At 33.1% G+C, this 14,001-nt stretch overlaps 1 protein-coding gene across 1 annotated transcript in view; it reads left to right on the top strand.

Moving 5' to 3' along the window:
• The window catches only part of USH2A (usherin), a 474,981-nt gene that overhangs the window by 28,104 nt on the left and 432,876 nt on the right, over positions 1–14,001 (top strand). The window contains exon 3 of the mRNA XM_070957393.1: positions 13,809–13,944. Within this exon, the coding sequence (XP_070813494.1) occupies positions 13,809–13,944 (136 nt within the window). The remainder of the gene's footprint in view (positions 1–13,808; positions 13,945–14,001) is intronic.

Here is a 14,001-nt window from a genome sequence, read left to right as displayed (position 1 = left end):
AACACCAAAATATTTATTGAATGATAATTTGGAGATGGATTCACTTCCTGCTAATATATAAAATTCATTTAATTTAATGACAAATACCTCAACATAAATAGTTATGAATTCTTGTTCATCTTAGGCTTTATTGAAAAGTCTGTGGCCATATTGTTGACAGTGCCTTTTACATATTAAAGAGATATCAAGAGACTCACATTTAGTAATTTATTGTAGAATTCTTGAATAATGTAGATCTCTTTAAAAAAACTGACTTCCAAAATCAGTTTTGCTTCATTCAGGAAGCTAGTATTTCAGTATAAAAATAATGTTTCAGTAATTTTCATTTTACTTCAATCTGTATCTGTGTAATTATGAACAGATTACCTTCATGAACCCAAGTAGTTAAAGCTAGTTAAAAATAATAAATTCCAGTCAAATGTTAATATTTAGAGATAATGAAGACTAAAATAAAACATGTCACCCTTGAATGTTTTGATTATATAATAGCGAACCATTACTAATTTCTCATCACCTCTATTACCTATGGTATTTTCTTGCATCTATTGTCATCAAAAATATTCTTGATTTGTTGTCTCTATTAAGCCATTCAAGGAAGCCATAGACCTGTCATTTTGGTCATAACCTTAATCTGTTTTCTCACCTTGGAATTAATGTAGTGTCTATTCATGTAGACTGAGCTTATTCAAAAGCTGAAGTATTGGGCTGAAGAAAAAAAATGGACAAGACAGGGGGAAGGGATACAGCACAAAGGTCTTTTAAAAAAAATAATTATACTAATATGAATTACATAAACTGCATAAAATGACATACATAGAAAAGCCTATTAAGAATGCTTAATTACATATTATTTATAAATTATATCTCCTATCTTTTCATTGTTAAAATTTATTAACTTTAGTTTACTGATTGTGGGTTACTGATAGATATTTCAATGCTTTGATGAGTTTAAGGTCAATCTACATATATGTTCCTCCAATGGTACATGCATAACACATACATATGGATTATTATACTGATCTTAGAAAACTGCAGACTGATATTGAGTTGATCAATGTTGATCCTATTAATTTGATGAGCAGGAAAAATACATTTCACAAAACGCATTGATTCTTATTTATTCTTGTATTCTTTACTTAGTAAATTGTGTATTATGAAATCCAACATAGCTATGTAGGTTTTCCAGTAATCACTAAAACTATGTGTTTAGCTAATAGCACAATGAGAAAAAAGGTATAATTAAAAAGGGATCCAAACACACACAGGTAGAGAGGACAGTAAATCCATCTAAAAGAGATATATGTTCTGAATTCTGAAGACTAGCTTTTGTCTTACCCAAATTAAATAATTTAAAAATTATTTTTAATTTATATATATTTAATTTATACACACACACACACACGCACTATTTTATATACTGTATAGTGTGTATGCATATTTACAGATGATAGCTAGCTAGATAGCTAGATAGATCCAAAAGATTACAGAATCATAGAATCTTTATAGTTGTATTTAGTATACTATACTAATATAGATAGTATACTAATATATTTAGGATATTTAGGATATCACTTCCAACCCCCTGCTTAATGCAGGAATTCAGATTAATGCATTTCAGAAAGATGTCTGTTCATTTTTGTCTTGATTACTTCCAATGAAAGAAAACCCAGTACTTCTTTGGGAAACTGCTTTGACAGTCAAACTGATCTATTAGTTAGTAGCCTTTTTCTAACATGTAGTTGAAATTTGCCTTCTTGTAAATTAAACTCATTATTTGTCACCTGTGTTTTGATACAAATATAAACAGCTTTTGTCAATTAACCTTTCCGATATTTGAAGAGTGCTGCCACATTCAGTAGTTGTCTTTTCTAAAGGCTAAACATATATAACTCCTTCATTTTTTATTTTTATGTTTTATGAATGTCTTCCCTAATCATGTTCATTGGCGTTCTCCAAGCTGGTCCAGTTTCCATATCTCTATAATTACAGATGATCCATTAGAATGGCCAAAAATGTATCTGAATTGGTATAAAAGAACCATTTCCTTTAAGAGTTTCCCAAACTGCAATAGCTGTCGAGCTCAGACCCAGGGATGGCTTCTTAACTAAGAGCTCATGATTATGGCCTTTAAGTTTGTGGATAACATCTTGTGTAAAGAAAATCTTAATAATCCAAGAACTCATTGAAATGTTCAAGTGCTTGAAGAAAGAACCTTATAAAATAAATTAGGAAGGATCCGAAAAGCATTCAATAGTATTCAAGAGTTTTATCCATTTCTTTAATCAGTAGGCAAAGCAACTGTTTCATACAAATGCTTTAGATGGTCCACTGGAGCAGATTGTGTCCAAAAATGGAATCAATCTTTGCACAGATTTGACAGATTTTTATCCATGATCAACTAGACTGTTTATGTGGAGCTTAAATATTCTTAACACCAGCTCATGGTCACATCATCTATTTTATAATCTTGAAGAGAACACAAGTACTCCATGGACTGATTGTTGGTTCACTTTTGCTTTACTCCTTTATACAAGGTGTGAAAAGTGCAGCTCCTTTTAATCCTCGTTTTCACAAATTAATATTGAAAATGGAAGGCATTCCTAATTGGACCTCTGTATGTGTAAAATTACTCACTACTATATATGTAAGATTATGGAGCCCTGGTTGTATAATGCTCTGAAATAGACAAAAGCATGAACAGTTGCCCACTAGTGTATGAATGAGCTTGGAAGACCCTTCCAAGATTCAATTCTGTGGTGTCTTTTGTTTCAAGTTCATCTCCTGAGATATGCAATACCTGATGAGACTTTTACATTAGAAGAGATGCAGAAAGCACCTCATAGACTACGGACTGTACATAGCACCTGTCTATTGCTTTGTATGAGAGTAGTTCCTGGAATCCAACAAAATTATGCTGTCGAAAACTAGCAAATTACAAAAGAGCAGTTACTCAATAATTCTGTGCCAAGGAACATAGGAAAATTGGCTTAGCATGCCTATTTTAGTTTTAAATCATCCTAATAGACAAAAAAGAATTGCAGGCCTTTTCTTAGATTGCATTATAACCTGGTGGCTCTTGTCCTTTGAAAAATGGAGGCCAGTCACCATTTTAGGATCAGAACTCACCTGAAGACCAGCAACCCTTCCATATTGATAATATAAATGTAAATATAAAATAATAATAATAAAAAGGCCAGTTGGTGCAGAAGGAAAACAAACTAGTAATCTTTGGTTTTAACATAATATGATATTTTGGGCCACTCAGCCATCTTTTTTGCTTCATCCCTATAAATACTTGATTCAGTATTAAAAAGGGAGCCTGATAGGAGATACTCTGGTGTGTTATTCAAGCTTACTGTAATTAGCCTTTAATAGAGATAAGCAGACTAATCCCCAACCCAAAGCACAAATATGCCTACCGAGAAAAGTTAATATAAGGTGGCTTTCATTTCTGACTTAAAAATAAAGGTGCACTTAAACTTGTAAAAGACAACATTTTTATTTGAATGATATGACAGGACTGTCACTGGACTGTTACCTGCTATAAAGAAAGCCGAAGAATTATTACCTTTATTAGGCCGGTGACACGGAGCTTTAGCCATACATTTCTAACTTCTGTCCCTCTACAGAGACAATTTTCTTTTCTTAAATAAACTGTCATGCTAGTGTTAATATATTGTTGGCTCTCTCATACTCCGAGAATACTGCTGATATAAAACATGTATATGTTAGATTGGTAATAGTATCTTTAGTGTAGCTGACTAGAACAAATGCGTTTCCCTCATGGCTGTGCTAATGTGATAAAGGAAAATTGGCTGTTCATCAGCTTTTGGCTGGGTAAAGACAGTGAAGATGGAACCACATTCTTTTTTATGCATTAATACCACTGAGAACTTTCCACTAGTTGTATTTCATGTTGCCTGCGTGTTGTGTGCAAAGATGTTGTAAAACATGAGATAATGCTACAAATAACAAAGTAGAAAAAGCCTGTATCTTTTATAATGATAACAGTCAAACAGCAAAAGACAGTAACAGGCTATAAAAAAATGTTGAGCTGGAAAAAGGAAAAACATGGCAAGCAATATCCACTTTGATCCACAAAGACATTTTCTTTTGTTTTGCTTTGGTGCGTGTGTGTGAAGTAAATATTGGACAAATAATGTTGATCTTGTGGACTCCTGAAGGATCTTGGGGTCCCTCGGGAGGGACCACATTTTAAGAAACTGTGTTAATGGATAAAACTAATGAAGAATAATGGATAATGTTCTCTCTTTTTCATATGTGAAAACTTTTTGAACCAAACTATACTGCTAGTCATTACGATAATACGCTTCAGATTTTTCATGGGAAAGGTAATAAATTCATGTTTTTTTCTCAAATCCACATAATGTTGACTACTTCTGGAAATAATAATAAAGCTAAGGGCCTATATAGTCTATTTATTCAGGGAAGCAAATTTTCATAATAAAAATCTATTTCTATTCATTTCACAGTCCCTTCTTAAAATTTTAGTACAGTCTAAGCTGCCTGAATCATTAATGATAACATTTCTGGTTTAATTTATAGATAACTGTAGCTTTTTATATTGGTCAGAAATGTATGCAGCTATATTGACAATAGAATGGCACTATTGAACATTTATGTCCTGATTTTCTAAATGAATTTTGCAAAGCTTCACTTTTGCTTTTGCACTGATTTATTCTGCCTTTTCATAACCTTTTTGTTTCTTCTCACACATTCAGTGCTTCTAGGATGCAATTATTCCAGTCTCATTTGATTTGATTAGAGTGGATATCAAGGCAGATTAAAGTACTCTAGCTTTTCTCAGCATCTATTTGAAAAGACAAGTCATCCCTTTAAACTCACAAGTACTTGTTTATGCAAAATGGAAATAGATTTCTACAAACTGGCAGGAGCAACAGTAGAAACAACAGCCATAGCAGCAAAATCTCTTTAAAACCTCCACCTTGCTCCTTAAAATAAGCTATGCATCTGTAAAGGACAAAAGGTTTATTACATATGATTGTTTTTCAAGAGTTATTAAAACAAAATAAGTGACCATTAGCATGTAGGTATATATCGTTGCATCCAAATTATTGGCCAGTTCAACTTTAATCATGGTGCATGTCAGAATACACTTCCAGCTTGTCCAGTAGCCTACTGGTAAGCTTCAGAATGTGAATGAAGAAACTCATTCATTCTATATCTGGAATAAATACAGAGTAATCAGCTGTGGAAAGCAGTATGTGAATATTGTTTGCTAACTTGAAGAATACTGTGTACTGAAATATATATATGTATGAATATATGTATTATATATATATATATATTGTGTAGATAGATGATAGATAGATAGATAGATAGATAGATAGATAGATAGATAGATAGATAGATAGATAGATAGATGTGTGTGTGTGTGTATGAATATATATATGTTCCCTCCCCCTCTCTCAACTATATACAATATACATACATACATACATACATACATACATACATACATACATACATAAACAGAGAGAGACAGAGAGAGAGAGAAAGATACAGAGACAGGCAGAAAATTATACACACATATAACACTAATATTTTAATGAACAATACGTTACTAGATGCAAAAGAATAAAACTCTGCCTAGAAGAGCTTACAGTATAATATGAAATAGAAAACAGGAAGAAAGGAAACAGTAGTTGTCTTAAATTTAGATCTAGTTTGTTGGTAGCACTTAGCTGAATTTGGCTTATCTAACAAAAGTAAAGTAGGATCAGATCTAATCTGTACTTGGATGGGAAGCCACCAGGGAATATAGCTTGTAGCCTACATGGGAAGTCAGAACACATCCCAGAAGATGGCAGTAGTAAATCACTTATGTATGTTGCCAATCAATGTATCTCCTGGAGTCAACTCAATTTAAAGGAAGATTTTTGTAGGCACCATGGGCAACTTTATAAGAGCGATGGTGTCGCTGGAATTGCTTTTATCACTAAATCATCTAGGTTTTTTTCAGCAGTAATTCTATGACAGTCAACTAATTTTTCACTATGATTTTTTTTTTTAATCTTCATTGGTTCCTATAATGTAGAAAGTTGTGTGGGATATTCTATGATTTTTCCCCTTGAGGCATGCAGTAGTCCTTTTCATTAATTTCCCCTTTCTCTTCCTGATTTACATTAAAATTGGGGCCTAGTTATCAACCTATTGTATGGAGTTCCAGTTAGGGTTAGAGAGATCTAGGAACTGTTAATATGATACACTAAAACAGTATTATTCTTTACTTACATAATTAAGACAGCACTTACCCTTTCATATCACATACCATGGCACTATTGTATTTGTGAATAATCTCACTACTCTTCCTGCATGAAACACACCTCAATCCCAAATTAGGTAAATAATGTTATATTAGATTGAAACTATTATATAGGGCTTTCTTGGAAGTGAATTTGGACATAAATTGGATTTTCTTGTGAGGAAAAAAAGATTCATACAACACGGTAACTGGAAAAGCAAAGTACCCCAAATTGAGGATTAAAATTCTAAAATGGAAAATGAACAACATTGCTGAGAAGAAAAACATGTAGTTAATCCTGCAAGGAGAACATGGGAATCTCAGGAGGTTTGGTAAAAAGATTTGTGTAGTTGGAGAATCAATTCCCAAAAGTTGTGAATTTTCAACTGGCAATGAATTTCCGAAAGCATTAACTAGCAATATCTAATGCTATTGTGCAAAATTTAGTTGACAGACTTCTAATCTTTATATTATTAGTTGGGAAATATTTTATTCCCATTTAGATCCTTTACATTGCATAGCCAAATATGCAACACAACTGAGCTAGAACACACATCTGATGAACACCCCAGATATGTCAAATTCGACTGCTGTGTGTCAACATTAGTTCAAAAGGTACTATCTTTTTTTTTTTATTGAAAAAGTTTTAAAAACAAACATATTTTCCCCACAACCCCCCACAACCCCCCACAACCCCCCCTCCCCCTCCCCGACTTCCCAGAGCAGAACACAAGGTATTTCTATTGATCTTTAACAATAATCTAAATTGCATAACCAATCATTAAACTAACATCCCTATAAAAAAAAATTCTTAACCCCCATATATAAAATCCTATTTCTTAAACATAATACTTCTAATGTCACTTATATAACGCTTATACAAATAAAAGAGATCATTCATAAGCTATTTGATATTTTTTGGTCTGATACTTATTTTGTATATAATCAATCCATCTTCTCCAGTCCTGTATGTACCTTTCTTGTGTGTGATCCTTCAGATATGCTGAAATTTTAGCCATTTCAGCTAAATTAGTTACTTTCAATATCCAGTCATCAATAGTAGGCAAAAAGTCCTTCTTCCAGTATTGTGCTACCAACAATCTTGCTGCTGTTATCAAGTTCAAAATCAGTTTAGTCTCTGCAACTGTACAGTCCGTAGTTATACCCAGTAAGAACAACTGTGGAGTAAATTTCAGTCTCTTTTTAAGAATATTCTGCATCACCCACCAAATCTTTATCCAAAATGCTTTGATTTTTCTACAAGTCCACCATATATGATAATAAGTTGCATCATCACAGTCACATCTCCAACATTTAGCTTGCACATTAGAATACATACATGATAATTTTTTAGGATCTAAATGCCATCTATAAAACATTTTATAAAAATTTTCTCTTAAATTTTGTGCTTGTGTAAATTTCACATTTCTAATCCAAATCTTTTCCCAAGTTTCCATCATTACTGGCTCTTGAAAATTTTGTGCCCATTTAATCATGCAGTCTTTAACCAATTCCGTCTCAGAATCTATTTCCAATAAAGCATTATACAACCTTTTAATATGCATTTGTTTTTGATCTCTAATTTGTTTTACCAAATTCTCCTCATTTTGCACAAAGCCAATTTTTTGATCTTCCTTCCATCTAGCTTGAAGTTGACCATACTGAAACCATGTATAAATTATACCTTCTTCTCTCAGTATATCTAAAGATTTCAAATACATTACCCCCCTTTCCATAATAAGAAGCTCTTTATAGGTAATCACCTCCTGTTTTTGTTCTATACTTATATTTTCTATTGCATGTCTAGGATTTGCCCATAAAGGTATCTTATAATTTAATTTATATTGATATTTTTTCCAAACCCTTAACAAAGCATTTCTTAATATATGAACCTTAAATACTTTATCCACTTTTTTGTCATATAACAAATAGGCATGCCATCCATATAACAAATCATAACCTTCTAAATTCAAAATTCTCCCCTCAGTTAAATTAAACCAATCACTAATTTGTGATAAAACCGCTGCTTCATAATATAATCTTAAATTAGGCATTTTAAGACCCCCTCTTTCACGTGTATCTTGTATAATTTTCATTTTTATTCTGGGTTTTTTCCCAGCCCAAATAAAAGTATTAACACCTTTCTGCCATTCTCTCAGATTTTCATCTTTCTTAAGCACAGGTATCATTTGGAACAGAAATAAAAATCTAGGTAAAACATTCATTTTAATTGCTGCAATTCTTCCCAATAAAGACAACTGTAATTTTTTCCAATTTTCCATATCCTTCTGTACCTTCTGCCAAAGTACCTCATAATTGTTTTTGTATAATTTTGTATTTGAAGCTGCTATGTATACCCCTAGATATTTAACCTTTTTAACTATTTCAAAATCTGTTAATCTTGCTAATTTGTCTCTTTCAAATGTAGTCATATTTTTAACTATCATCTTTGTCTTATGTGAATTAACTTTAAATCCTGATACTTTCCCATATTGATTAATTATATCCAATATGTATGGAGCCGACTCTATAGGTTGAGATAAGGTAATAACCAAATCATCTGCAAAGGCTCTTAATCTGTAATCTTGTTGTCTAATTACAATACCCTTCAATTTTTGTGAATCACGTATCTTATTCAGTAATACCTCCAAAGTCAAAATAAATAATAGTGGGGACAGAGGACACCCCTGTCTTGTTCCTTTCTCAATTTTAAAAGCCTCTGTTAAACCTCCATTAACTATGATTTGTGCTGATTGCTGCTGGTATATCGCTCTAATTGATTGTGTAAAATATTCCCCAAAGTGCATTTTCTCTATTATTTTAAACAAAAATTGCCAGTTCAAACGATCAAATGCCTTCTCTGCATCCAAAAATATAAACGCTGCAGGGACTTGATTATTTTTTTCCAAATATTCCAATAAGTTTACAATTTGTCTAACATTATATCTCATTTGTCTACCTTTTATAAACCCTGATTGATCATTGTGAATTATTTGTTGCATAACTGGCATTAGTCTATTAGCTAATATTTTAGCAAAAATCTTATAATCAGTATTCAGAAGTGAAATTGGCCTGAAATTCTCCGGTTTAATGGAATTTCGGTCCTCCTTTGGAATTAGTGAAACAAAGGCTGTTTTCCAAGAAGGTGGTACTCCTCCTCCTAATTGTATTTTATTAAATAAAATTTTTAGTGGTTCTAACATTTCGGATTGTAAATGTTTATAATAAACAGCTGTTAGTCCATCTGTTCCCGGAGCCTTACCTATTTTTAATTGTTTAATTGCTCCAACAATTTCCTCAGAAATTATTGGTTGATTCAATCTATCTCTCTGTTCCAACGTTAATTCAGGAATCTCTATCTTTAGATATCTATCAATATCAACATCTTGAATTGCATCTTTAGCATATAATTTTGTATAAAACTCCAAAAAAGCCTTTTTTATTAAATTCTGTTGATAAATCTCTTTACCTCTAAATTCTATTTTATCTATAATACGTGATTTCTGTTTTTTCCTCATCGTGTAAGCCAACTATCTCCCAGGTTTATTAGCATTACAAAATGTGTTATGTCTGGCATATTGTATGCTAGTTGCTACTTGCCCTGCCATTAACATATTAAATTGCTCTCTTAAAATATTAATCATATCTTTTGCCTTTTTATCTCCCGGATTAATTATAAGCAATTGTTCTTTCTTTTTAATTTCCTCCTCTATCTCTTTCCATCTATTTTGTTGTTTTAATCTATGTTTATTATTCAAAAAGATTAATGTTCCTCTCATATAAGCCTTACACGCATCCCATACCATCTCCATCGAAGTTCCTTTGTTCATATTATTAATAAAAAATTCTTTCATTTGTTTTTTAAGCTCACACAAATTGTCTTCATATCTGAATAAATTCTCATTTAGCCTCCAAGACCTCCTTTCCCCTCTCTCCTGCTCTAGTTCCACCCAAACCGGGCTATGATCAGTTAAAGTTCTTGGACATATCTTCGTACTCTTCACCCTAGAAAAAAGATCGTTTGTAGTTAATATAAAATCAATCCTCGAAAAAGATTGGTGCCTATCTGAGAAAAAAGTAAAATCGCTCTCCAATACGTTCCTTTCTCTCCAAATGTCTCTAAGCTCCATATCCTCCAAAATATCAAAAAAAGATTTAGGCAACTTAGCACGCATGGAGATCTTGGAAAGACTTTTTTTATCTTTCTGGGTATCTAATACCCCATTCCAATCACCCATTAAAAATAAGGATCTATAGTCCCATTGTAGTATTTTGGTATGTAAAAGTTTGTAAAATTTATCTTGTTGTTGATTAGGTGCATATACTCCAATTACAAGCAGCTTCCCACTCTGTGTTGTTAATTCAATTGCAATATATCTACCTTGAGTATCAGCCTCAATTAAATTGGCCACTAAGCCTCTTTTAACATATATTACTAGGCCGTTTTTCTTTTCTGGTGCTGATGCCACAAAATGTGTACCTAATTTCGAATTTATCAAGTACTTTTGATCTGAAGATTTAATATGCGTTTCTTGCAAACAAATAACATCGTTCTGAAATTGCTTCAAATAATGAAATATTTTCTTTCTTTTTTGTGGAGAATTTAAACCGTTAACATTCCAAGATAGAAATTTATTTGCCATCTCTGGGCGTTCCAAGCTTCGAGAGCATCAGCTGAACCTCCTCCGCCATTTTAGACTTCGGCCTAGCTCCTCCCACTGCTTGCATTTTTTGGGCTTGTTGAGTTGGATCTTGAGGCTGTTGTGCCATATGTTGTTTATAGGTAGCCCTTGTCAGTCGTTGATCTTTTGGCAGCTGAATCATTGTTAATGACTCCAAGGTTGGTGGTGGACCCCCAGTCAGTAATGGATCTTCTTCCAGAATAGCTCCTCCAGCTAATACTTGAGCATAGGTTTGTGGTTGCCCTCCATCTTTCTCTTGTTGAGTAATTTCCAATTGCTTTCTAGCACCCCCTGGTGAGGGTGGCCTTCCAACCTTTAAAACATTGGCATAAAAATCTTTTGCTTTTCCAACTGTGTTTAAACGATGTCTTTGCCCAGCGTATGGCACTATTATCCCAAATGGGACATCCCATCTGTACTGAATTTGCTGGTTTCTTAGTTCATTCACCAAAAAGCCAAACTGCTTTCTATCTCTTAACATTTTAGGAGGAAGCTCTTTCAGGACCACCAGCTCTTGTCCTTCCACTTTAATCTTATTTCTATAAGACGCTTGCAAAATGTCATTTCTAACTCTCCTTGTTGTAAAATAGATCACCACATCTCTTGGTAGCTGCTTTTGTTTTGCCAGCCAGGAATTGACCCTGTAAATTTTGTCCATTTGAATTGCCACATCTTCTGGCCTTTCTGGAATCAGCTCTGCTAAAGCATTGGAGCAAACATCTTTTAAATTTTCACCACTCTTTTCTTTCAAACCTCTCAGCCTCAGGGCAAATTCCATTGACCTGTACTGTAACATAACCATCTCGTCATCCACTTTCTCTGTCTGTATCATAACCTCTCCCAGTTTAGTTGCAATCTCCAAATTAGCATCATCACAAAAGGTACTATCTTCATGGGGAAAAAATGTGTTCATTGTTTTGCTTGTTCTGCAGTAAAAAAAACCGGTCTAGAGAAAATCAGAAGGACCAAATAAATATAGAAATAGATGGCTACAGAATGTAAGAGAAGGCATAGATATTGCAGTTTCCAACTCCTTTAAAGTTGCATATGAGACTGTGTTTTCTAAATTCTGAAATGACTTTAAAGGATATTACTATATTTTAAATTGGATCAAACAATTTATTAAGAGTTAATGTGCCTTTTACTCCATGACTTCCCCCCAAAGTGCTAGAAAGTAAAATGTACTGTCTTGGGTAAAATATGGCTAAAATTCAGTTATTTCAAATTAAATGTTTCCTGTGTGTACACCATTGAAAGATTATTCATAATTCCTTTCCAATTCACAATAATCTGGTGTTTTGGTTTTTTTTTTTAAACAAATTTGGCAGTACTTTCAGATTCTTGAGTAAGAGCTAGAAATAGTCTAATGTTGCATCTTAATGCTTTCTGTACAAAGCACAATACAATACATGTTTCCATAAGGATCTCAATCCAAGTTCACCCATAAAATGTGATTTTGCCTAAATTTCAACATACCAAAAAACAACAACAACAACAACAAAAAAAAACAGTAGCTGAAGGGAAATTAATATCCTGCTACTAATCATGCTAATTATTATTATGTTTGACTCATGGATACCAGAAAAGAGAGTGTTACTTCTTATTACATCTATGAAGGGAGAGTGCTTCCATTGTAAAAACGTACCATTTGATATACAGCTAGTGCTTGATTTACAATAGCAATTGGAACTAGAGTTTCTGTCACTAAACAATGAAGTCATAAAGCATGACTGGAATGCTTAACAACAACAGTCCTCCTATACTCACAGGAGGTAGAGGAATATTGCAGGGTAACCTTCAATATATTTTCTTGTGGCTCCTTCTGAGTGGAATCTCTCCACATCCATTTGCACTAGTTAGGTGACCCTGAAAGCACAGATAAACCTCCAAGTGGCCTCAACAAATCTGGAATGCATGTGCCAACATGCTTGGGGATCACAAGGATATGACTATTTAATGAAATGGCTGCATTACCTTTTACATAAATTTTCTCAGCCAACTTGTTACAAATAAGATTGTTGATGTTTGTTAGTTGTACTTGTTTTAATATTTTGATTTTATGATTATTTTTAATTGTGTGCTACCTAGAGTCACTTTTCAATGAGATGCATGGCTATATAAATGTAATAAATATTATTTCATAGATTTTTAATGTTTATTTATTTATTTTATTTATTTATTTATTCATTAGTTCGATTTATATGCCGCCCTTCTCCAGACCCTCAGGGCAGCTTACAATGTGTTAAGCAATAGCCTTCATACTTTTGTATATACCTGCTTAGTAGGGCTTTTTGGGCCCCCCAAGCGGTGTTCTATTTTATACAAAGTCAGATTATTGCCCCCACAAACTGGGTCCTCATTTTACCTACCTCGAAAGGATGGAAGGCCGAGTCAACCTTGAGCCTGGTGAGAATTGAACTCGCAGTAATTGCAGGCAGCTGGCAGCTAAGTGCTACTTTAATAACAGTTTTTTAGTCCGCTGTGCCACCAAGGCTCCTATGTCATATAGATAACATATACCATATGTACAGAGATGACCACATTACCCTGGTGCCAAATGTTACTAATATTATATGTGAAATTTGTAGAACTAAAATATTTTTAAAATTTTACTCCATTTTGAACCTTTGAGGCTTCCTTAACTTAACTATTGAACATCTTTCTGTTTTCATACATGAAATTTATTTTTTTCTAATGGGAAATGGTTAATAAATACAAATTGCTGTTCTTTACTTGATTGTATTGAAACTCTTGGTACAGTATATTCCAAGCTAATTTGACAGAGACTTGTAGGATTACTGTTTTTTACAAGATTTTCTGTTCCACATGTCAATTTATAGGTTCATCACAACAGAATTAGTTTCTTTATAAATGGTTTGGAAGATGATGATACAGTCTTCGATTCCAGAATTCTCACAGGGCTAATAGCAGATCCCTCTGTTGATGGTGAATGGAGAATTGGGCAAAATTTAAATGGTGAGTGGTTTTGATGGAAAGTCTAGAATGGATAGACATATAATAATAACTAAAAAT

The sequence above is a fragment of the Pituophis catenifer genome, unplaced genomic scaffold (genome assembly GCF_029215685.1).
Source record: "Pituophis catenifer annectens isolate HBS135680 unplaced genomic scaffold, rPitCat1.0.hap2 SCAF_1, whole genome shotgun sequence".
In the NCBI taxonomy this organism is placed as follows: Eukaryota; Metazoa; Chordata; class Lepidosauria; order Squamata; family Colubridae; genus Pituophis; species Pituophis catenifer.
Note: the sequence above shows the minus strand (reverse complement) of the source record. Positions and strands in the feature narration are given on the sequence as shown.